Source organism: Strix aluco, chromosome Z (genome assembly GCF_031877795.1).
Source record: "Strix aluco isolate bStrAlu1 chromosome Z, bStrAlu1.hap1, whole genome shotgun sequence".
NCBI classification, from domain to species: Eukaryota; Metazoa; Chordata; class Aves; order Strigiformes; family Strigidae; genus Strix; species Strix aluco.
Window position 1 is genome coordinate 3,355,114 of NC_133971.1, and position 25,242 is coordinate 3,380,355.

At 35.1% G+C, this 25,242-nt stretch overlaps 1 protein-coding gene across 1 annotated transcript in view; it reads right to left on the minus strand.

The window, feature by feature from the left end:
* The window catches only part of ADGRV1 (adhesion G protein-coupled receptor V1), a 297,357-nt gene that overhangs the window by 209,412 nt on the left and 62,703 nt on the right, over positions 1-25,242 (minus strand). Inside the window, exons 31-51 of the mRNA XM_074812785.1 lie at positions 23,959-24,174; positions 22,533-22,777; positions 22,153-22,334; positions 20,605-21,416; positions 19,020-19,229; positions 14,930-15,060; positions 14,564-14,663; positions 13,334-13,513; positions 11,614-11,777; positions 10,957-11,050; positions 10,298-10,330; positions 8,134-8,212; positions 7,377-7,515; positions 6,726-6,867; positions 6,037-6,299; positions 4,296-4,471; positions 3,470-3,594; positions 2,134-2,300; positions 1,908-2,051; positions 1,326-1,433; positions 589-841 (exon numbers count right to left, since the gene is read on the minus strand). Of these exons, the coding sequence (XP_074668886.1) occupies positions 589-841; positions 1,326-1,433; positions 1,908-2,051; positions 2,134-2,300; positions 3,470-3,594; positions 4,296-4,471; positions 6,037-6,299; positions 6,726-6,867; positions 7,377-7,515; positions 8,134-8,212; positions 10,298-10,330; positions 10,957-11,050; positions 11,614-11,777; positions 13,334-13,513; positions 14,564-14,663; positions 14,930-15,060; positions 19,020-19,229; positions 20,605-21,416; positions 22,153-22,334; positions 22,533-22,777; positions 23,959-24,174 (3,963 nt within the window). The remainder of the gene's footprint in view (positions 1-588; positions 842-1,325; positions 1,434-1,907; positions 2,052-2,133; positions 2,301-3,469; positions 3,595-4,295; positions 4,472-6,036; positions 6,300-6,725; positions 6,868-7,376; positions 7,516-8,133; positions 8,213-10,297; positions 10,331-10,956; positions 11,051-11,613; positions 11,778-13,333; positions 13,514-14,563; positions 14,664-14,929; positions 15,061-19,019; positions 19,230-20,604; positions 21,417-22,152; positions 22,335-22,532; positions 22,778-23,958; positions 24,175-25,242) is intronic.

The following is a 25,242-nucleotide window of genomic DNA, read 5'->3' on the forward strand; positions in this document are numbered from 1 at the left end:
CCATTCAAAAGCCAGAATTTGGCAGCTTTAATTACGAAGTGAGACCAACTATCATATTTTCCTTTTTACTTGGTGCATAACTCCACAGTATGACTGATCTTCATGGGATGATTCATCAAGGGCTTTTCTGCACACATTCACATATAAGAATGCTAAGATTGCCAGTATTCAACAGCCAATTGCAAACAAACCTATGGACTGCAACTTTTCAATAGACATAGTCATAAAACAATGCCTAAAATGTCATACTTGCAATAAAAAACACATGTACTTTGCTGACCAATGATCTTTGCAAATCACAAAGCTCAGAAAAGCTTAGAAAGGGTGCAATCAACAGCTAGATGAATAGAGTTATTTCCTATCGCTCTTGGGAAAATATTTCATTAGTTTCATAAGTATTTGAGAAAAAACACAATACTTTTATTTTCTGAGGGACAAAACAGATATTGCTTTGATAAAATGCTTATCAGTGAATTGTCACTCCCCAGTTGTACTTTAATCCCTGTCTAAGCTCCTTTACCACAAATGCCTTTGCTACCAAACAAGCCAGCATATACTTAGCAAACTCAGTGTCTGTCTTCTAAATACCTTTTGCAATAATTAAATATATATCGGATCCAGAAATCCAGGCCTCCATGAGTTTTATTTCTTTTTCTGGTAATTGATGAAGATTCCTAAACTCATTATTCAACCACTGGTACAAGAGCATGTTCTGGCTGGTGTTTGACAAAGAAACTAATAGGTACATAACACCTCCTCTAGGAAACAAGGCTACATTCAGAGCTCCGAAAAGTGGAAGTTGATGGTGCAGCACAAACATATCTTTATTCCAGTGGTAAACCTGTGGAAATACGAAACATCTTTTTCATTATACATTCATAATTAGTACCAAGAGAAGATAAATTGTTATGATGAAAAACTGGGAAGACTTTTAGTGAACCAAATTCCTTATTTCTAAGGTGGACCCTACATTAAGGTAGAGGCACACTGGTAAGTAACTACCTTACTGCAAGCAGCTGTGCCTGTTCTTCGGATGAATAGGTTTATGGTCAGAAGTTATTTCTGTTCTTATAGCTGTTTTACATGCTAGATTTCAAACCAGAAATAACACTAGCAATAAAACCAAATCAAATGTAAATTATATGTAATTGTAGAGAGTATTGCTACATTTAAACAGTTCTAGAATTTTAAGTCTTATAAATCCATAAGAGAAACATAAGTAATATTTCAGAAATATATACCTAGGTATTTTTATATTCATATTTCAAACTCAAAACTAATCAAACTACCCACATCAAAGCCAGGGAAGAGAAGTGTATTCTTACCTGGATGGAACTGGAACTGGTTGTGTAACTCACAAAAATCAAATAGTCTTCTTCATCCACAGCAAAGTGTTTCACATGTCTGGTATCCAGAATAGAAAGAGTCTGTATCTGTGAGGGAAATATTACAACAATTGTGTTTGGAAGTCACTTCAAAGTTTTTATAGATATACACACATATTTTTAAAAACTGTAAAATTGCATATAAAACTATATATAAAAATATAAAATTATATATATGTAATTCTACAATTTTAAAAATACGTCTATATATGTGGAGTTAATTTAGAAAATTAATATAACTAATCATACATTTGTTCAGAAAATGTTCTATGACTTGATTGCTCCACAATTTCTTTCCTCACTTGCCAGGTCATTTTCCCCCACCCCCAAAATATAAATATAAAAACACAGCAGTAACAACCAGCTGTAAAAACTTATATCACTAAAGTCATGCAGGGTGTTAGGGCCCCAAACTAGCCAAGCACAGAGTGCTCTTTTCCTAAAACATTGCTGGACTGGAGAGCCTCCCAACGTCCTTTCCAATACCATTATTTTATGATTTTGTAAGTAAAACAGATTTACCTTCAACAGTCTGCGTTCAGGCATGAATGCATACACACTGTTGTTGGAAGCTCCCTGTGTGGCTCCTCCATGAGTAATCACAAGGTAGGGAGAGGTATAAATTTGGAAAGACACACAGCTCTTAGGATTCCACATACTGAAATTCTGAGAGAGGAATAAAAAAGTAAAACTGAGACTTAAATTCTTTGTTAAGTAGCATGCTTGGTGTTTGCAAACAAACATTTACCTCGACGGGAACAAAAACTCCTTTCCACTGGTAGACAGTAGAAAATGTAGCTGGAGGCGTACGCAGCAGAACACCATACAGGATTTCTCCTGATGTAAAGAAACACCAGCTAGAAGCTGACTCTTCCACAAAACTTTGCAAGACAGACAGGACACCAATACTACCCCCTGCAACATAGTAAAAGAAAGTATTATTTATTCTTGAGGCCTTTTTCAATGCCATTTGCATGATTTACTTGCCATAACCAGGCATAGTATCAGAAATGTTGAAGTTGTCTCTAAATAGTTGGTATAAGTGTATGTAAATGCATGGAAATGTTACAGAACTGAGGATGTAATGAGAGTTAAGCAATAAACGTATTCTTCATATATTACAATTGCATATGGAAGATGCATAGGCAATTTGAGTCTGACTCAGAATGATTCAGTTTGGAATTTAGCTAGTGAGAAAATTAGCCAGATAGCAAGTAGCAAAAAAAGTGACAAAAAACCTAAAAAATGTATGAGTTTGTCCTCCTTCTCCCCCTCACCACAACAAGCAGTCCTGGCACAAAGATGCTTAGACTGCCTAAGCTGTTTGACTGGCTTACAGAAAAAAGCACTGCGCTGTCAGAACTAAACTCCAACAGCTAAACCCCCAATCCCACACATAGATCAGAGGAGCTGCTGAGCCAGACAGGATATTCACCCCTGTTCAAAACCAGGCATTTCCATTTTTGCCTTGTTAGTTTCAGTCTGGATTAGCAAGCAGCTGGTAGTGACCAGTATTGGAACACAAATCGTTTAGCACGGAAATGGGAACAAGCAGGCAGAGATGCAAGGATATCTTCCTTCAGTGGCAGTGCTAACTTGGACCAGTTTAAAGTGCTCATGAAATTACAGCCTGAGACTCCCTCAAATTCATCTCATTTGGCACACTGGGGGATAGGATAGAAAACGTGGTGGCATTTTTTCAGACTAAGGCTATGTCAGGTTCAGGTAAAGTGTGTCTCTTATACTGTGTTAGAAAAATCCAAACTTAGAAGTAGTAAAGACCATATTCTAGTAAAAAACAAACAAAAAAAAAGTCTAGTGACAATAATGTTCATATTAGCAGCAAGGAGAGCAAGACAGATTATTGAAACTCTGGCAGAAGTGGCTGATGACAAGGTGACTCTTAAGCAGCTGAGCTCTTTGACCTAATGAGTCGTGACATGCTTAGAAAAATATTAATTAATGTGATGAAGTCTGAATACATGAATTTATATTCCAAAGTTACATCTCCTGTATCTTTGGCTAGTCTCTTGCTATCTCCACTCTGACAAAAGCAGTGGACACTCTCTATAAAGTGAACGTACTGATGCCAAACGCAGTATCCGACAATGTCTCCCACTCAACACTCACAGACACGTTGAGCCCATTACTCCGTGAAACTTTCAAATAAACCGTTGTGTTGGCTTCTTCAACTATGAGGAAATTTGTCCTAAATGTGAGAATTGTGAAAATAAAGATAAAATGTATTATTTTTATAGGAAAAAAATAAGATTCTTACAGTAAAATTCCAGCGCAGAATATACAACAGAAATAAAAAGAAAATATGAAGAACTGGTTTTTCTGTCTGACAGACTGATAGCTACATTAAGGCTGTCCAATGCTTCTTACCACAAGACCTTAGCAAAATCATAGGAAAATAAAAAAAAACTTGAACCAGCCTGAGATTTAACACACCAGCTGTATGACTTAAGCTGAATGATTTTTGAAAATGTCATTCCATATGGTTCATTTGCTTCTGAAAAACAGCCCTGAGTGAAAGTGTATTTTACACAAGCTTAAAAACAAAAATAAATTATTAACTGTATGACTCCTTGGGCCCTGATTTGAGGTTTGGAGCTCTTCACATGGGTTACTATTAGTGGAATGTTAAGGGACTGATGAAGTACTGTTTTATGAAAAAATCCATAGAGAAATTGACATGTCTAATGATGACTAGTCCATTTTAAGTGTTTTTCTGGTTTTTTTAATAGCAGTAATAATATTTGACAGATAGTGTACTTTTCAAAATTACAAATGTTTTACAATTGGATTGAATATCTTTAAAGGGATTCATCAAAAACAAAACTGTAGAGAGACACCATCTGTACTGAATATGAAAAAGCTCCTTTTAACTGAATCAGTGTTTAGTACCTATTTGTAACTGGATAGATGCTGAAGAGCCCTAGTGGCGCCTGGTTCTGTAATACTGTAATCATAGTTTGCACTCTTGTGCCTAGTCTGGCTCCTCCAGTTGGATTGAACAGGGTGACAATGAAGTGCTCGTCCATTTCTGGTTCTTCATCCAGTATTGCAGTAATATGCAGTGTCTGACAAGAAAACAAGCACAGAAGGTTGTTGAGACTTGGCAGCTAATGATGACATAACCCTGTTTCCATTCTTTCACTGTACACCTTTGGATAGCACAGAAGGAGAACAGCAGTGCTTGAAACTGGAGAGGCAGAAGTGAGGCAAGGAGAGTTCAGGCTGAGGTTCTAAAGTCAACCGTCTGGTGACCTTCATTGGTGCAATATTAAGATGAGCATATCTTTTTTTTTTTTTCCCCCCCCCTCTCCTTTTTTCTCCTCTCATCCTAAGACCCTCTGAAATTTAATACTTTGTAATCTTTTTTCATGCTTTGTTTCTCTACTTATTCCTTGGTAATTCATAGTCCCCGTACAGCTACCTGATCCCCTCAGCTCAGTCAAGTTGGTTTTAATTTACTTTGGCTGGCAGCTAAACTAGCTCCAGGCAACAGGGTAATTCCACTACTGGTGCTGGGATGAAAGAAGGAAAAAAGGCAAGAATAGAGGGATATTTTGAAATACTCTCTCTCTTCTTGATGCTTCCTTCCCTCTACTGCACCACTATGGATGAGAATAGGACCCTCTCAAGGTGGTTTCAAATTAGCAGAGAATTATCTAGAAAGAGGTAGGTGTTTTCACTATCATTTGGGGCTCATTGTCATACTTCCAACTGCCCAAACTGACAAAAGTTACAGAGGTGCACATAGCTTTGCTATAGAAAAAAAAGTAATGATGGATCTGGAAGTAAACTGGAGCTTACAACCTTTTAGATCCCTGTTTACTTCTGCAATAAACCAGATTCAGACACTGTTTTAAGAAGTCTTTGACTTCCTGCAGATCTGCTACACTAGCCATCACTGTAGTTCCAAGTGCACATCAGGTTCAGAAATTGAAAACCAGTGTTTCCAGAAAGGTTTGTTTCAGATTCTACCCCACTAGCCATAATATGGCAACCTGTTACTGAGCCTAGCTTCACTGACAAAATAAAATAAAAAGTAAAAACTAAAATAAAAATAAAAAATAACCACACTTCCATTAAACTTCAGAAGGGTCAGGTTTTCACAAACTTAAGCTAGATCATTTTCTAACTGATGTTCTTGTGGAACAGTACAGAGTGAGCTTAATACTCCCAGAAGAATAAGTCATTTTCTATTCCTAAGCCTCGGAGAGCTGTTCACTTTCTGCATTTGTTGCAGCACACTCTGTTCAGTTCAGACCAGCTGAAGCATCTCATTACAGAGTGGGAATTTTAGTTCAACCTTAACTATTCAAGCTTGCAAATTATCACTTCATTTCGAAGTCTGTGTTTCAGCTACATGATGAATACATATAAAGAAATGTCCCCATGCTTACATAAACATTATATAACCACTATATTGTTTTCAATTTACCTCAACTATTACAAAGAGAGAAATATTTACAGAAAAGCACATTTAATTTTTATGCACTCCCACAACTCAATTTGTTCTGAGAATAAAGGAAAACGTAAGAAATAAGTAAATACAAGAAAAAACACAGACATTTCTGAAATCTTTCCAACAATTTCAAAAAAGCTTTCTTCACTTCTTTGGTAATAACTATCATATTACCTTGAATCTGACTCCCTCTTCCAGCACAATATATCCTTGAGAAGGGGTCAAATCCACTGATGCCTCTGAAGAATTAATTTCACTTACAAGATACTGAACAGTCACGGTGCCAAATATCCCCTGAGGAGGTTCTCTAATAATATTTAATACTGCAACACTTTCCATCAAATGGAGAGCTGTTTGCTCTCTTAGGAAGAAGTGATCGCTGTTATTGAAAGACAAAACTCCATGGCCATCATCATTGGCAAGTATAGTAATTGTGGCTTTTGAGAAATAAATAATGGAAATATTCTTTAATTAACACAGTAAAATATAATTGTACATATATACAAATAAAATACATATAAACACAAATCCATTCTTCCTTTAGTGTATATATAATGCTTTTATGTCCATGATATTACTTGAAGATGTAAGTATTTTACTTTATCTAGGAAGATTACTAGACAGAAAGTACCTAGACCCTCTTATTAAAAAGCTCACTTTTTCAAGTTTTGATTCCTTATTTTACATATTATCTTGTTAATTGCATAGATTTCATAGGGATGTTTAAGAACCTTCCAAAGGAGTATAAACATCTACCATAGCAGGGAAATGGTGTTTTCAGAAATATGATTATTCAGAAGAATGACATTAAAATGACTGCCACACAGTTCCAAAGAATGAGAACATCAAAACTTAAGTTTTACCTGTTGTATTCTCCCCTAATTCCAGTCCCAGAGAGGGATTTGTTAGAATTAACTGGAACTTCTCATCACCTTCAGGAATATCATCATCAAAAATCGTAACAACGACAGATTTATTCCTTTCTCCATCAGCAAAAAAAAGAGTCTAGCATTGAAACACAGAAAGCATTGAATACTTAACAGCTGTTCATACACACAGAATTTTTCAACTAAGTTAAACAGAACTGTCTTAAATAGGAAGGAAGAGGAGGGAAGAAGAGCTATGATCTCTATGTCCCTTATAAATCGATTGAAACAGAAGTAAAAAAGTTTAGCACGTTGCAGAATGAGGATGAGCAAGAGCAATTTACTTTGAAAGTTCTGTTGTAAAAAATATGAAACCTTATATGAAATCTTATATGCTCTTGTCTATGCAAAATTGTATTTGAGAGATTTGAAATTTTACAACTGTCTTATATTTAAAAATACTTCAGTATCAAGAAAGAAACAAAAAGAAGATGACTAATTTTATCTCACTCTATTCAGATAACCAAAGCAACTGAAACAAGTTGAAAAATCTAGCTTCATTACTGATCATTCTGCAGAATACACAGGTGGCATTCTGTTGAGGAAGCTGAAGGAATGAAAAGGACTAGATTTAGAATTTGCTCTTACCCTTGAGGTCACATTAAAATCCAAACCCAGCTGTGCCTCCAAATTTTGGGCATAAAAAAATACAGACACATTGCCATATGATCCTCTGTTTCGGTATGCCATTATTGTCAGGTTCCCCTGAGATTCGTTAACTTCAAAACTAAAACAAAAAGCAACAAAAATTCTCAGTGCTCTTTTGACTTAGATGGTACATAGCTGTTATATTTTCACTTCAAATCATTCCCTCTGCTTTATAAGAACAAGGCATCATTACAGTACCAACATCATTACAATTGCCTAATACAACCTCTTTACCTTTGTTTCTTATCTAAACGGAATTAAGCTATAGGAGGTTGTGCTTTTTTCCTGCTAGTGGCAGATTAAGCCTGCCTATGGTCATGGATGCCTTCTTCCTAGCTCCTGGAAATTAGTCAGAGAAAGAGATGTGGGAGGTGCCAGTGGATGCTTCCATGGATGCAGGGGCCTGGAAAACTGGATGGAAGCTGGGGAAGTGATGCAAGTTCACAATATAAAAGGACAGCAGTGAAAGTAAATACATGGTAGCCAAAGATTTCTGAATAAACATACTGTAAATGTTGCTTTTCAGTGTCGGAATTATCTTATACTTTCCAGTTCTACTGAATTGAAGGATGCTTTGCCATCTCAAAGATCTGGCCCTATTTCTAATAGGAATTGTACTGTTAACTGAAAATTAAAATACTTGGGCAACCCCAATCACTAACTGACACAGTGAGTTCTTCAAGGAGACAAGACTTACTTGGTACTTTCCCATTCTATGACTCCACTTACTCCATCATTAGCATCAATAATGATTTGAGAAGCTAAACCTTCCACATCTAAAATAGAAAACAGAAGGACAAAAATGAGAGAACAAAAGAGTCCATCTTCACAATTTTTGAGAATAATAGAAGCATTTCTTAAATATCTACTAATTTTGTACAAGAAATACAGCATTTTCTGTTTCCAAAATGTGGACGAGAAAATGGTAGTGGGCAAGATAATTGGAAAGGCTCAAAGAAAAATCTGTCCTTACTACCTTGCTATGTGAACTGCAACACTGTGCCTTGAATTAGCACTGTTACATTTACTAATGCAAACAAAAAAATACTAAAGAAAATTTAGAAAGCAAAACATAGCACAGAAAAACTAGGAAATACCAAAAGCAAGATTTGCCATGGAATCTTAATTTATCTTCACTGTGTGTGTTTATTATGACGACATTCAACATTTTGCAGACTGTGCCATTCTGAATATGGGAGGGAAAATAAGTAAGAAAGAATAAACGATCCAATATTTCATCTTCTATTCATGTTTCAGTGCCAGATCATAAACCTTACTTGCACACACCCCAGATTCTGCTACAAATACAGAATTATTAATTTCTTTGTAGGCTCTTTATTAGTACTTTATTATATGTAGTACTATAATATTCTGTTGCTTTATAAAGATGCATCTTCACAATAACTCTGAAAGATTATTGTATGAATTGTACTGTGAAAACATCGAATAGATTAATGCCAGAAATGTCCACTAATTTCAGAGACCAGAACCTGGCAGTCAGAACTTGATTCTTCTGAGGAAATAGTGCCTTAATTTGTTCAGACAACAGCACTGCATGACTATCTTAATTTACATCAACTTACTTTTAATAAGACTTAAAAAGAATTGAAGAAAATAATGACAATTTCTACAACCAAACTGACTTCACTGAGTCTGTAGTAAATATGATATATTTAGATCCATTGGAAAGACTTCTATCAATTCAGATCAAACTGAGTAAAAGTAAAAGGTCATTGCCATGAATCCAACCCGATCACTATGAGGTAGTGATGAAAATCATCAGTAGCTGCAAAACCTCTACACAAACAACAGAAAAGTTCTTGAGGTTTAGAAATCCAGAGGGAGTGCTAAGTGATTACAGGCTGTTCGGCTGCACTCCTAAACTGCATTTTCCCTTTGTGTCAGTCATATCAGTTCACCCAGGGTCTGTAAAACTTTTCTTTCAGCATCAGACCTCTTATTTCATGTCTGGCATCTTTCCCTGCCCTGATGCCCCCTGTCCTCCTTCCCCAGTTTAGATTTTTCTTGTATCGATTAAGTTTATTCCTTTTTCCTTCGTTATTCTCAGCTGTTGATCATTTTCCCTTTTTTTAGTTCCTTGCAGTTTTGAGTCAGGCTCTTTCTTCCACCTTTTTTAGAAGATGGGAGCAAGAGGAGCATGGAGAAAACAACAGCATCATCTTTACCCCTGCTGATTCTGCTCCTTATCAGTGAAACCTCCGATCAGAAATAAAGGTCACTTCAGTTCAGTGTGTTCAACTCTACATCACAGACATACCAGACTTACTCCACATACTGCATACCATTGGCCAGGACATGAACAGCACGTGCAATATATTCCAGATGTGCAGGATTGACTGCACGTGCCTGTATCATGTGCGGAACACCCTCTCTTTTGATATAAGACACTTCTTAGAAATACTTCAAATATCTTGTATAGGGTATGGAATTGCTAGAGATCTAATCCTAAATAAATGCACTGCACCAACGAGGAGTTAAAGTGTCAATCATAACAAATCAAAACATATCAAGGGGGAAAACAAGATTAGAAAATAGTCTGATAACAGAATTTGTAGTGACATTATACAATGACGATAAGTTTTCGCCTCATGGGTTAAAACTATCATTTGTTCATCCTAAGGGCATTTAACCCAATGCAGATATCACAGCAGGGTTGAACGGTCAGGATTCAAAGAGACTGACAACCCCTTATGACAGAAGGTGACACTATACAACACTCAGCACAGTTTAGTACAGAAAAATCCTTTGTACTTAAATGTTACTCTTTTTATGGTTTGGATTTTAGACTTGACTAATCACAGCTCAGGCTCTACGAATCAGCAATGAGTCTTGCAAGTTACCTTTCAATCTGTAACGAATTAACTCTGTCACTTCTACAGGCATGCAAAGAAAAGGGAAAAGAGTCAAAGTAGATGTTAGAAATAAGCAGCATCAGAAGATGTTAGAAACAAGCAGTATAAATAGTGTCTGGTACCACAGGATAATCCAACTGTCTTTAAAGCCAATGGCAGCTATGCTACTGAATTCAGAAGCAGAATGAAGAGCTAACTAAGCAAATGATAAATGAGTTTCACTGGAAGAGTAGAAAAATCATAGGATATGGCTCCTAAAAGTAAATCTGATAAAGAGTAATAAAAAGAGACTTTTGAAAGAGTGAACAAAGTAATCACATAGAGTAATTTTTTAGACAAAAATTCCATTATGTACTTGGAAATGAAAATCAGATTAACACACTGCCAATAAAACTTTTCAGATAATTGTGCTCTCCAACTGTTAATTACTAAATCCTCTATGAAAATTGCCTTATTATTTTTACAGAGCTTAAAAAAGTAAGAAGCAAGTGTAATAGTGAAAATGTTTGATATTCTACAATGTTTCTTTCAGAATACCCTGTTTTATACTGGCATAGTTGGCAAGAAAGTGGAATAATGAGTAATATAATCTGCATGCAATTCATGTAAAAGAAAACCCAAAGATAATTCTGTATAAGTTGTTTTACCCAGCCTAGGTGGGAATGAAGTTGAATGGTTCATGATGAGTTCCACTGCAGTTAAATTAACCAAGAAGAATTCTTGCACCTCTGGTACGTCATCCTGCAAAACACAAATTCAGTACATCCCCTTTCCTTTTTCCTTTAAGAAACTGTCACAGAAGTCACTAAAAAGCAACACACTAAAAGTCTCTAATATTATAGCAAGACTAGAATTGATTTATTTTTCCATTTTCTTGAAATAGTTTTACTGGGTGTAAAATTGATTACCTTGAATGAATTATGAAGTAAGACATTATATTTCATGAAGAAGACTCCACGGTGACACTAAACTATTTTTGTGAATACATTTCTGCCCAGCTTTAAAGGCATAAACCCCAACCACTGAGAAAGTAAGAACCTGTAGTAAGCAATTAATTACACTGTCCTAAATATCAGATAGTAAAGTCTTAATGAGACAACTAAATTTCATTTATGCATAGGTAGAGCTTCTTTGTCTTGTTATTTGTCCTTCTGTGAATTTAACATTAAGATAAAAACTGTCTTTCTAAATGACAATGAAATATATAGCTTCAAATAATATGCAGGTTTCAAGCTTTGCATTCCAAAATATTCCTCTTTTGATGTGATATAGATCAGTATAGAATGAAAGGGTTTAGAGTTTACCTCTAGAATCGTAACATTTATGGCAGCTGATGTTTCTCCTTCTTCCAAAGTCAGTGTGCCAGAAACAGCTATAAAATCAGCTCCTGGTTCAGCCAGGGCCCCTTCTGTCTGATTGCTTAAGGTGAGCAATCCTGGAACTGTGGCATACGTAACATTGATAGCACCTGTTCAATTTGTGACCAAAAAAAAAAAAAAAAACCCCAAGCTTTTTCAATTCTTGTGTAACGCTCACTGGAATAGACAAAGAAAAGAGATCAAATGCTCATCCACAAAATGAAAAGCCTAATTGTAAAACATTGTAAAAAAGTGTAAAATCTGGAGCCAATGGAGCTTTGTTACTGTTTTTTAATGTGCTTTCAGTCCAGCCTTTGATGATTTGTCCAGCATCACAGGACTCAAAAAGCATTAGGACAAAATGTATTCAGATATTTGAGGTGCCGTGGACTGTAAATGTTACATTGCTGAAGTACTACCTGGGATATCTAATCTATTATTAATATCAGGTTTGGTGCCAAGGGAAGTAGAATGTTTCAGGAATGACTGATATCTAAGAAAGGCTCTAAAGGCAGTTCTGGGAAATACAGTTTAATAAATCTAGTTTCCTTCCCAGGAAGACTAACATAGACTTCAATAAAGAATAAAAATTAGGGGACACATTGATAAATTTTACCAAGGGAAAAAGTTAGACGTAATTTTTTTATAATAAAGCCATGTCTCACTAATCTGCCAGGGTAAATCCAGTTGCAATTTTAAAGAGAGTCACCCTGGAGATAAAATGACAGAGGAAATTCAAAGCTAGTCTGTATGAAATAAAATATAGAGTATAAAAGAATCTTAGCTTTAATAAATAATGATGGACTTTAAGTAAGAGATCTTACATTTATTATGGATTATCTTAAAGCATTAGTTTCCTGAGTAGTGCTCCAAAAGTAAATTAGATACCGATTGATATTAAAAAAGAAATAGGAAAACATAAATGTCATTAAAATGCCTCTACAAATCTGTGGTGTGTCCAGATATTGAATATTCATTGTAAACGGTCACTTCACTTCAAAACAGATACAACAAAAGAAACTAAGAGGGATTACCACTGAGGTCTAAATATAGTCTGAAAAAGTAAATAGGAAATGATTACGCATGTTATCTCACAATGTAAGTTGAAATTCTCAGGCAACAAACACAAGAAAATATTTGTGCACACAGCACATTAATGAATTCTGGAATTAAGTAGCACTTAATTTTATGGATGTTGATAGACAAATTGATTTTAAAAGGAATAAGAAATCCTCAGAGGAAACATAAACCGAATTCAGTGGTTTGAATGCTTTTTTCCATGGGACATTCCTAAACTTCCAACTTCTGGAAGTTTAGAGGGGAAATATGTGGGAATGATCATTCCGTAAAAGCTCATTTTCTCATATGTTTTTTATTTCTTCTGGAGGACTAACCCTTTGAGACAGATTCATTAGACATAAAGGTAGTAACCCTAATAGCCTACTAGCTACGTCACAGCTCCCAGACTCCTTGCTGTGGAAATGAGGGCTATGGCTCCAGTTTTAACTAATACTTAGTTTCTAAGCCTGCAGTAAGAAGCCTAGAAATTCTGAAAATAAAAACTGTATCCAATATCTTTCAAATTTTCCAGCCTCCCTGTCATGGCTTTCATTTGCCTAAAAATTACGAAAAAGAACTTCCTTTCTCTTGGAGTTGTTATACAAACCTAGAGATCCAAATTCTCTGCTAATAAAAAGCTGAACCGTTTTGTTTTCCTCTGGAATTAAAACTACCCTGGATGGGGAAGCAAAATTCAAGACTCCATGTGGTTCATCACTAGCTTCTACTGTCAGAACAGCTTCATATCCTTGACTATCCAAAACAGCAGCACCTGAAGAAGAGACTCCTGCAAAAGAATAAATGGACTACAGTGAATCAAGTGTTATCAACTAATTTATTTTTATATTACTGCTACTATTACATCCAAATGACAGTAACAGTGCAAATAAATCTAACACATGGTGTGCTCACTGAAGTTTATGGATGGTGTGGAGTGTATACATATTTACATTCAACAACAAATACAGGAACATACAATCACAACAGAAACTGTATACGTACTAAGTATAGAGACACAAAAATGTATTAAGAAATGAGAAAACTTAATGGGCCAGTGCCAAATACCAACTTCCCTAAACTTCTATTTAAAAGGAAAGTGAAAGTTTTCCCAGGAATTAACTCCAAAAGTTAATTTGTTAAGTTAAGTTAAAAGTTAAATGAAATTACTCCCTTTTCCAAGTTTTGTCTTGATAAATAATTGTTGGTGTATTAATTTATTCTTATCCTGATGGATTACAAGAGTCAACAAATGATTGTGGCAAGTTGGTAAGGCACCTAGCAGCAACACAACGCATGTCAAGTTAGTTTGGTGTTTAGACGTTAATTTCAGTTTAACACAGGTCTTTCAGAGGGATGTAATTTCATGCTTCTTTTTTCATCATAATTTGAATGGCAAGAATAAAATATTCTGACCTCCTGGAATTTAGAGACAGATCAGAAAGTCAGGTTGCGGCATGACAAGTTTGCTTTAAAAGATAAAAATATCTGCTTATTTCATGGCAACTGTAACATTAGTAAGTTCAAGTTTGCATTCAGTTAAAGGGAAGCAAATAACTACTGAATTAAACAGATAGAGTTAAATAAGGTTTAACACCGATTAAGGAAAACTGCAAAGACACTGTGGGGTTTGTTTATATACATATATATATATGTACACACACACATATGCACACATAAAGACCAAGCCTGTTTCAAGAAAACATGAATGAACTTTGTACAGTTTACACCAGTTGCATAATGCTTAGTCCCATGCTTCCAAAATGGTTTAATACATATGAAAATATTACACCACTAAACGGTAGTTTTAAGATATAGCAGGCTATAGTTCTGCCCTTACCTTCTGTTTTGATGTTGTATAGGATGATCTGGTATTCTTCTTTTTCTTCAGGAATATGGTCATCCAGCAAGTGAACATACAATGTTGCGTTCAGTGTCCCCTATTTATTTTATTGATAAACTGATTAGTCATTATTATATAAAATACAAGTGATACCACTGTATCATATGCATTTTGAACATCTTTAAGAAATGTAAAGTTAAAGTATCAAAAACTATAAACTGTCTCCAGTTTAGAACTCCAAGAGTAAAGGAGCAAGTAAATAATATCAAGAAACAAAGACTGCTATAAAAGCACACTAATTTTCCCCTCTCAGTTCTTACTACAATATTCTTCCATAGCCTTTAGCTTTGTTTATGGACTTACCTCAGGAAAAAAGAGTATTCCAGAATAGTTTTCAAAATTTTGTTTTACGTTATGCCCAACTATCTTCCATTCAACAGTAACATTCCCCAGTCCTGGAGCAGTTCTTACAACATGGAATTGCAGTTGTTCTCCTAGGAACAAAGGATAACATGTAATATTTTGGGGTTTCCCCTCCTACATGTCAATTATAAAAATGAGAAGCCAAAAATATGCACCACACTTAAAATAATTTTTCTGAAAGACATTTTTTTAATAGTGAGCTTCACAGCAGTTATATAACACATTTGCTTGTAACCCTGAAATAAAAAACCCAAACATAAACTCTTTCCTCCTGGGTTTTTCTGGGTTTAGTTCACTCTTGAAAAGAACAATCAAAATATGAGTGAGCCTGGTACAGATCAAAAACTTAGAAAGCAAATGCCCATCAAAACATGCACAAACAGAAGAGCAATACCTGTCTGTGAACTACAGAAAATAGTAAATGCTGCATGTACCAGCTATAACACAGTTTTCCAGCTAACTGGAAAGTAATGTACTTTCTCCTAACATTTGCAGTGTCTTGCGACTTTACATAGTTCATGCAGAAAAATGCTTGTAATCACCCATAGGTTGCATTTATGTGAGTTTGAACTTAGAAATGTCATCAGTGTTAGGAAAGAAAACATCCAGAAAATGTTGATATTTAATAATTTATAATTTTAAAAATATTTTAAACGAAAACATTCTTATTTAATAGTTTATAATTTAATTTTTTAACCATTTCTTATAATTTCTGGGATAATCAGTATCAACTGACAACGTGCATCTATAAGAAGCAATCATGGTATTTTTCACATTTATAACATTTAACTCAGTGGGCACTTTAATTAGAAAGCATAAACTCCTTAGAAATCTTTGTAAAATTAAGAAAATTTATATAATATTAACTATTTATATAAATTAATAAAATTTAGGTAGTTTATATAATAATATTTTAAATATGGGATGAGAAATTAACATATCAGTATGAAATAGATCAGCAGGTAAAATCAGTAATATTGTGCAATACATTCACATTAGAGGACAGCTGTTTATCTATAATATGTAAGTGTATTGCATCCATATGTCAGCAGTGTTTTTCAAGTGCATGGAATTTGATTTTGCAGGTATGTACAGTGTTGCATTGTCTTTCAAACACACTAAATATGCAGAAATCTATAATGCTGACTTGCTTGAAAATAATACATGAGATTGCTTACTGAAGAATGAAGAAAATTAAACAAGTTTTGTCAAAATGTATTTTACTGATTCAGAAACAGAAATCTGACAAACTTAGTTCCATCCCCAACTGAGTGAAAAAGTCTTTCTTAGTACTGCTATAAACTGAATTGATTTTTTTTCACTGTTGTGAAATCTGGGGATAATTCCATCTTCTGATTTGTGTTATGTATACACTCAGAAGAAACCCCATTGAGAAACATTGAGATACATCTACGAAAGTGAAAGAGAAGACGTGTTATGTCACTTCTTACTCCATGGCATAAGGAAATGAGCAGCCCAGCTAGTCACTCTGATTATGTAATTTAAAGAGCATCAAGTTAGGATGGCTATTCTAGTATATTATATTGTGGGACAGCATTGTATTGCTAAAACTGCCAGGAACAATTTGAGTATTCTAGACATGTTCTCTTTTTGGTAAGGAAATATTAGAGAAATGCATGTATATTGGCTACCAATCGGAGAGATACGAACAACAAATTTCAAGAGACCTTAATATCATTAACTAAAATATAAAATTCTGAAGTAATACAAGATTTGTATACACTTATTTTCAAATAAATAGAATTAGTATGTGTTATTCAGCCTCAGCATTTCAAACTTCAGTTAAGCCTAGCAGATGTACCAATGTTCATATCTTTGACTTAAGTTGTTCCATGTTGCTTCTAAGAGATTAAAAGAATTTAAAATTTATTGACATCACAAGGATTCTGCTGCTACAGTCAGATATTTGAGGACAGACTGACAGTTTACAGGTTCTCCTGCAGCTAATTTATCATATTGTTTAACACTGCGCTGAAATCCATCCTATCCTATTTGAGAATTTTGCACATACATTACAAACAAATAAATATTTAACAAAAAAATGGTTTAGTACCATTGCAAAACACATAATTTAGATAAAGCTTATTTCAATACAACATTATGTAATACAATGAATTCTCACTGAAGACCGGGACAAAATTCTTTATGATGCAGAACCCTCTTACACTGTAATTCAAACACTAAGAAGAAACCTGGAGTACGATTCATCATAATTACAGACTCCAAGTAGTGAATTACTGACCCAGGCTTCTTGGTCAACTTTAACAAAATCTTTGGTATCCCTCCCCAGAAAGAAATACTAATATAAGTACTAATTGATTTCTGAAGATTGAAAGTGTTATTAGGCTAATTTCACTATTTTAAGTTTTTAAGTATTCAACCATGTTATCCATATCTTTAGATTTCTATTTGTCAGGGAGAAGAAGGAGGCCTCAGACATCTTCCTCTTCTTCCTTATTTCGAGCTACTGCAGTGAATTTTCCTCTAATACAGTCATAGCCACACGACTGTTGCATGCCTCTGCCTGTACTAAAATGCTACCCTTTCCCTCAGCAAGGTGATAAATAATATGCACAACTTGAAAATAATACAGATTTTCTTGACAGAAATTGTTCAATAATACAGTAAATATAAAAGATAATCATGTTCAGATTTATGTCTGACAAATTTTATTTTCAGAACAAAAAACTTGATACTGAAAATGAAATACAAACACTGAAATAATCTTAGGCCTTAGCTCATTCTTTGTTTTTTTATCAAAGGGAATTAGTTTGGTTGTTTTTTCATTCTCTAAGACAATGCACTGCTTTGCACAAGCTGGAGGAATTGGAATCAAGTAATTTCCAAACTAGAGTATTTCAGCTCCAAATGGCCAGCATTTGCTAAGCATGCTATGAATAATATTTAACCAGTGGAAAGCATTCAGGGTCATCATAACCTTTGGGAATGAGGCAGTTTGTATTAATTCTTTGTGCTTATTAACAGCTCTTAGCCTGTCAGATTGCAGATGGCTTGGCAGGTGGATCAGAACTGTTAATGGGGAGGAATAAAGAACAAAACCCGGGCACACACCAGCACATCATTAACAGAAACCATATCTAGATAAAAACCAAAAGGTTATGGTGTCCTTTCATTTCTGGAAAAAGCAGAACACGTTTGTCTGAGAAAGGCTTTTTTTCTTCAAACAGAAAATGCAATGCACACATTCCTGGATAGCAAATTTCTGTTTTGTTAACTCTCCCTGCCCATCAGTTTACATGCTGGAGAAATATGATACTGCAGTACACTGAGATTCCAGCAAAGGCTGCCAAAAGCAATTGCCATTGGTACTGATATTATCCTATGCAAAACTGCATCAAACCTTAGATCAACATGCTCTTTTAAAGGACCAGTAGAAACCTTTGGTCCATATCAAATTATTATTGATCTTTCTCAAACGTCGTGACTGAGTGATGACAGCAGGATTGCTACATTCTTAAATTAGCTACCATAAAAAAGCATAAACAGAAAATTTTAAAATAGCAGGTTATTGAGCCAGGAAGAGGGAAGATGTGATCCTAATCTTCCTGGGGGAATATTTTCTAGAAGATTTAAAGTGAATTGTAAGTCACTGATAGATGAGATTTGCTTGTGACTACTAATATGTGTATGATGGGCATTATATACAGTTCTGGAATGTGGTGTGAATGAATAAGACCAGAAATGCTAAAAGGAGCTTTGAAACTCAATACCAATAGAAGCAAGACATGATCTTCAGAAAAAAGGAAAGCAGAGATGATGATACATAAAATGGCTTTGGAAATGGTGTACCCTTTCCACAGATTTCATTTAAGTGCTATGCTTTCAAGAGTTAAAAATTCAAAGAAACACATGCCAAGTATTTGGCTATTTTCCCTCTGCTGCCATTCACTGAACAGTGATACAAACAATCCCTGCGAGTCACTATCAACAGGAATCAGGGGGATGAAATCTAATGTTAAACAGAGTGTGGTCAGCACAAAGAACCCACCTTCACGCCCAATAACAGATCTTGAGGCTGTCTGGAAGCTAATAATTCCTGCCACATTGTCACTTGCCAGAATAACCACTGTGACAGTGTCAAAACTGGGCAGAATCCGACTCCCGCCTTCAGTGTGGACCAGGCTGATTATGATATTTTCATTATCCTCTGGCTCTGGATCATCTAAAATGGTCAGCGTGACCATTTTTTTTGTTTCCCCTACAAGGAGAAGAACATACAGATACTTATGTGTGCACATGCATATCACCTTTTAAAAAGACTTAATCATCTCCTCCAGTAGGAAATACTTACAAAATATAAAAAAAGGACATGAAGCATATATATTTATTTACCTGTCTAGAAGTTACTGAATATCGTTATGAAGTTTTATTCAGTTACTATTGAAAGGTGATGTTAGGGCAATGTAATTATCAAATTATTAAATATGCAATGTAGAAATTAACAATGCAGGCATAATTTCTGAATGTCTAGAATTCTTTATTTGCATTTTAAATTCTCTGAATTTCAAATTTAACTTAGAAAAGGGGAATATTCTTGTAAAAAAATTACCAAGTGTATAAGTTCTCTGATGAATTATATACACAAGTCTGTCTACTCAATTTGAAACTACTCACTGGGCCAAGGAATACATTAAAATGGGCTGCCATTGCGTTAGCTACTCATCTTCTGGACTATCAAATGATCATGTAAACAGCAAACGCAATCAATCACCAGTGTCTATAATCCATTATAAATCACAACACAATCCTGTTGGCTCAGTGCATGTGTATAACCTGTGTTTTAGGATTATGAGAATATCATTTTACAAGATACACGTATTTCTTGATACATTTTCTTTCAAAATATTTTAAAAAGCCATTTTTACTAAACTTATAACCACTAATGTAATTGCATTTCAGCCTCAGAATCACTGCTGGCAACGCTCCTTTTGCGTTCAGATGATTTAGCAAGCTAGCTAGCACACTAGACTCTCATATATTGCTTTCAAAATAACTGTTCAATCAACTCAGACTTTGAACAGATAAAATATATCTGTCATGATGTGTGGTTCTTAAGTAATGTCTGTCATTGATTTGTTCATCCTATTTTCAATTTTTTTTAATATGCTGTTATGTTCCATTATGAAATCAATACAATCTCAGAATCTAGAAAGAGACATAATGAAAAATTAGTACTGTACTGACTGAAGTTTAACAAAAGATTGGTTAGGTCTGATTCTCATTTTTATTAACCTTGATGTAACAACTATCTTCAGCATTATTAGTTTATTACCTTATTTATTTGGTAAAAAGGTAAGCTTTATAATGCACACTGCAGGATTTCTATAAAAAATACTTAGATATTTATGCTTTTCATCTTTTTGTGTTTTATTACCACTGTGTGTGTTCTGCAACATAATGCTACGTGCTAATGAACTATATTCTTTTGAATATGTATCCTGAGCATTCAGGGAGGTTTAATCTAAGAATAAGACATCACTTATCAAAACGTCCAGAGGACTGAGTGCTCCTCAGGTTCCTTATGCTTTTCTTTAGTTTTATAAAACAGAAGCTAGTGCAAAACCTTGCCTCACCTTCAGCGAACACCAGAACATCACCAACGCCTACAAAATCCAAGTTTGGGGTAGCAGTTCCACCAACCACACGCCATTCCACTGTCACCTGTCCCAGGCTGCCTTCTGTCCTATGTACCATTAGCTGCACGTTGGTCTGAGGACGTTCTTCTACTTCAATATACCGACCTTGCTCTGTCGCATTGGGACTTACACTGTAGATCTTAAACACTCCAAATGCATCTCCATTCATCATTATGATAACTGTGGAAGTATTTGGCTGTCCTATAGTTGGTTGATTTTTTAAGCTGGCTGAGATGTTCAATAGTTCAACCTTTAAAAGAGATATAGTGAATTTCTCATCCAACTCTGGCAGACTGTCAGGGAGTATGGTAACTGTGAGATTTGCAAACTCTTCCCCTTCCTGCATTATGGCCCACTGTCTTGTAACAGATTCATAATCACTACCAGCGATGGCTTGTGTGCTAAAAAGAGCAGATGCACTGGTGATGTTTTTCTTGTAGGACCAGAATCCTGAAGTGTTAGTTAATGGGCTGATCTCTGATGTCAGCCAAAGGCAGAGAGGAGTCTCAGAGGCACTGGAAAATGTAAAGGCTGAACACGCTTGTTCTTTTAGGCACTGAGTTGCACAGGCATACAGTGGGTCACTTGCTGCCGAGACGTTCACTCTGGTCTTGGATGGTTGGTCAGGAATTCCTTGAAGAGGAGACTCATAAAAGGCCAGGATATCCTGACCTTGCTCAATGGCAAGAGCTACGACGTCAGTCTCAGAAGTGCTGTAAAATATCTGCAGCTGACCAAACCTTCCCCCACTAAAAGACATTAAAATAAAAAGGTAATGTTAGTTGATGAAGTATGTCTAATATTCTGTATGTTTCTGGGTTAAGAATAAAAGTGAACAAAATTGACTGGCCCTTTCTGAATTGCTGAAAAGTTCCAAATAGCTAATTAAAACAGATTCCCTTGAAGCTAGTACCAAAATAACTGAATTGACATTTTTTTTGTGGCTAGCAAGTTTGATTATTTACAGCTTGAGTAGCAGTCTGTTAAGAATGTATGTTTGCAAACATTTGTTTCTAGGAATTAACTTAGTCTTGTTAAGGATGGCAAGGGAGAAAAAGCCTGTGCTACCCAACCCTGTCACCTTTCCTCCTAGGTGTCCTCAGGATATCACATTACATGCATAAAACCTGTTTTCCTTTTCTCGTTTCTTTCCATCTCACAAGGGTTGACCCACTTTGTCCTCCAGTTCAAATCAGGAGCAGGCTGTTGGGCAGCTTTAAATTATTTGACCATTAAATAGACAAAATGAAACTTCGAGTACACTGTGTACATCAGTTGTACATTACAATGTATATTAAAGTACTTTATGTACATTTCTAATAAGGAGACATCTAGTTCAAAAACAATATATATGAAATAAAAATGCGTTGAGCTGGCAGATCAAGAAATTGATGCAAATACTTATACAAGGGGAGCATGACATTTGAAATTATAGCCAAGACAAACAAAAAAAAAAGATATAAATAAAGCAAACATCATACAAACCTTCGCCTGACTGTTATATTTGCAAGCAAATTTCTTTCTAGTGGCTCCTGAATTCGATATAAGGATTGATGAAAGAAAACTGTGCCATAAGGATTATCATTGGCAGGTATTATAATATTTGCCACGCCATCTAACCCAATAGCACCACCATTGGAGGCCTGAGTTAATTCTACATGGACAATCTCAAAAAGAAAAAAAAAGAAAAAAGAAATAATGCAGCTAAACAATTTTTGGTATTTCTAACAATAATCACAAGCAAAGTAAAATCTGAACTTCTTGCACCTTCCTGCCAGAACATTCCTTGTTTTAATTTGCACACATTTCTATCACAAGTTATAACTCTTAATGCTATTCAAGAAAGATGTAACTGCTTTACTTACTTCTTCTATTTCTGGAACATCGTCAGCCAGGATTTCCAACAGCAACATTTGAATGGCTTCCCCAGGGGCAAAAGTAATATTACCCAAGGCGACCTGCAAGTCATCATCAGCAGGATGTCCATTAATGGTAGCAACCCACTGAACAGTAACATTACCAAGTGTCCCCGCATTGCGGATTATTGGCAGATTTACAGTTACTGATCCAAATTCAGGCTCCTCCACAGTGAATTCGGTAATCTGAAAAACTAAAGTACAGCACAGAGAGATGTGTTTCATTAACAATGAAACTGAAAGTAAATGTATCAGATCCCAAAGTACATAGTTTTATTACATTTGATTGCATGTAGTTGCACAAGTAAATCACTTTTAATCAGGTTTAAATTTAAAAGGAAACTTTCAGTATTAATATTTTCATCTGCAGAGGAAATTAAAAGGAAAATTAAGCTCTCATCCAAAAAGTTTATTCCAACATGTCCATTGTTTGAGACAAACCAAGAACTGTTTCTAAGTTCTTAGAAGACTTAGAATTATGTATAATTTCATAATTATTTCCAGCAAGGAGACTCTTTAGCAGCTTTCATGTCACTTACTAAAGAAATAAATCAGCATATTCCACCTAAAATTGTTTCAAGTAAAAGTCTTCCTCATATTAAACTTTCAGTTTTTAAGAATTAATTTAATTAATTACCCATCCAGAATTATTTATTTTTGACATTTTTTCTTTCTTTCCTCTACCTTCTTCTACTGACAAAATGGAAGGAAAGGAATGATGTAGGTTACTGAAGGGAGAAAAGGGTAAGTCAAAGGAAAAGGCAGGGAAAAAAACATCAAAAAAACCCCAACAAGCAAAAAAGATTTCTAAAATGTTGATACACTTTTGAAATCACCACAACCCTTCTCAAAACCTGGATAATGAAACTAATTTTGGAAAGTATACACAATTCATTTTATTGATAATAACAGGCAGAAGAAAAACTAAAGTACTTGACAGAAAATAAGAGAATGTAATTTAATTTCTCTTCTTATTTTCCAATTTCCCCAGGTTTTTACATTTGCTTTGGCTGATTATCTAGTGAAAAGAAGATATCAAGTTATATAATGCAGATTTTGGCTTAAACCTATTGCAGAAATGAAGCCCATAAAATCAATAAAAATTTTAAAAAGTAAATCCATCTATCTCTGTTGGGAGATTCCAAAATCTTGCTATATCAACTGACCAAATCATACTTTTTTGTTAGAATAAAGCACCATTACTCCTTAATTACTTGTTTTAATTTGGTTTCTCTTATTTTTTCCTTTACTGTCTTCATGCAGGCTTCCTTTTTGTCTTCTGAAAGTTTTCATTCAGTTGCCCAGTAACAGCTCACCCACAATCTGCAGTAAAAATGTTAACAAGAGAGAAAATATGCAAACAAGACTCATTTACCAAAGGATCCAAATGGGTCATCAGAAGCCTCAATAGTTATGATTGCCCTAGTCAAAGATCCAAGCAAGGCTCCTCCTGTTGTTTGATTCAGCAGCTGAACATAAAATGACTCCTCAAGTTCAGGATTGATATCATTAATTATATAAATTGGCACAGCTTTACTTGTTTCTCCTTCTAGTAAGACAACATCTGATGAGGCTACACTGTAGTCCTCGCCTAGATTTGTAGATGAAGAAAAACAAAACAATAAAAAATGCAGAATATTAATGCATTATGGTTCAGTGTATTGAACATCATCAGTAATACTTATCTTCTCTTTTTGCTTACACATGCATTCCTCCATATTTTTATGGGGTTTTTTCTTTATCTTCAGATCCAGACAACACAGTCTTTTTTATTTCCACTTGTCTTTTAGACATCTGGATGGATTAAAATAAAACTCAGCTTGGCCAAAACAGATTTTCCACTGTTAGACCAAGAGGTAGTTACAAAAGGTCCATTATTGTCTTCCATTGACAAGGTCACACTACCAAGATGTTTCTGTCTTTGATTTCTAATTGCTGTCTGACTTTCCAAGAGATAAAAGTGAACAGAAGCACCTTTGTCAAAGTCGATTTTAGTAAAGGGCACATTTTGTGTGTGGACCTCACTTAGGCAAACTTGTCTCTAAGAATGTCTAGATGACCAGCTGTGATACATTAGATAACAGCTCTGCTTCAGAAACTAATTGAAAGCATACTCTGACATCTATCTAGCCACACTCTTATTTGGAAAAGTCTGTTACATAAAAAGGAAACTAAAATACCAGTTCTCAGAGCATGTGCTACCCACCTATTCAATTCTGGACACAACTGAAATACAGAGAGTTTGATTTATAACTGTCTAGAGGTTTTGACCCTGCACACTTCATAAGTTTGCTCCTTTCTTTATGTACCATCTCTATAGCAGGGACCAACTAGAGAATTTCACCTCCCATTTTTAGAAGTTCATGTTTTCTTGGGTTTTGATTGTTTTTTGACAAACTGGTTTTACAGATGAATCTCCAGCTCTAACTTCCTCTCCAATAAGGTCACCTAAACAATGTGTGGTGGGTTTAAATATGTACATGGGACTAAATAGTAGCTACATATACTACTGTAGTATTTTTTAATTTTTATTTATTTTCTTTTTTTGAAGAGGTGGTGGGGTACTAGGGAAACAAACACCCCAATTCCTTCAATCATTTCTCTTGCTAGATTCCTCAGTGATAATGTCTCAAAGCTTTCTAAAAGCTGATGCATGATC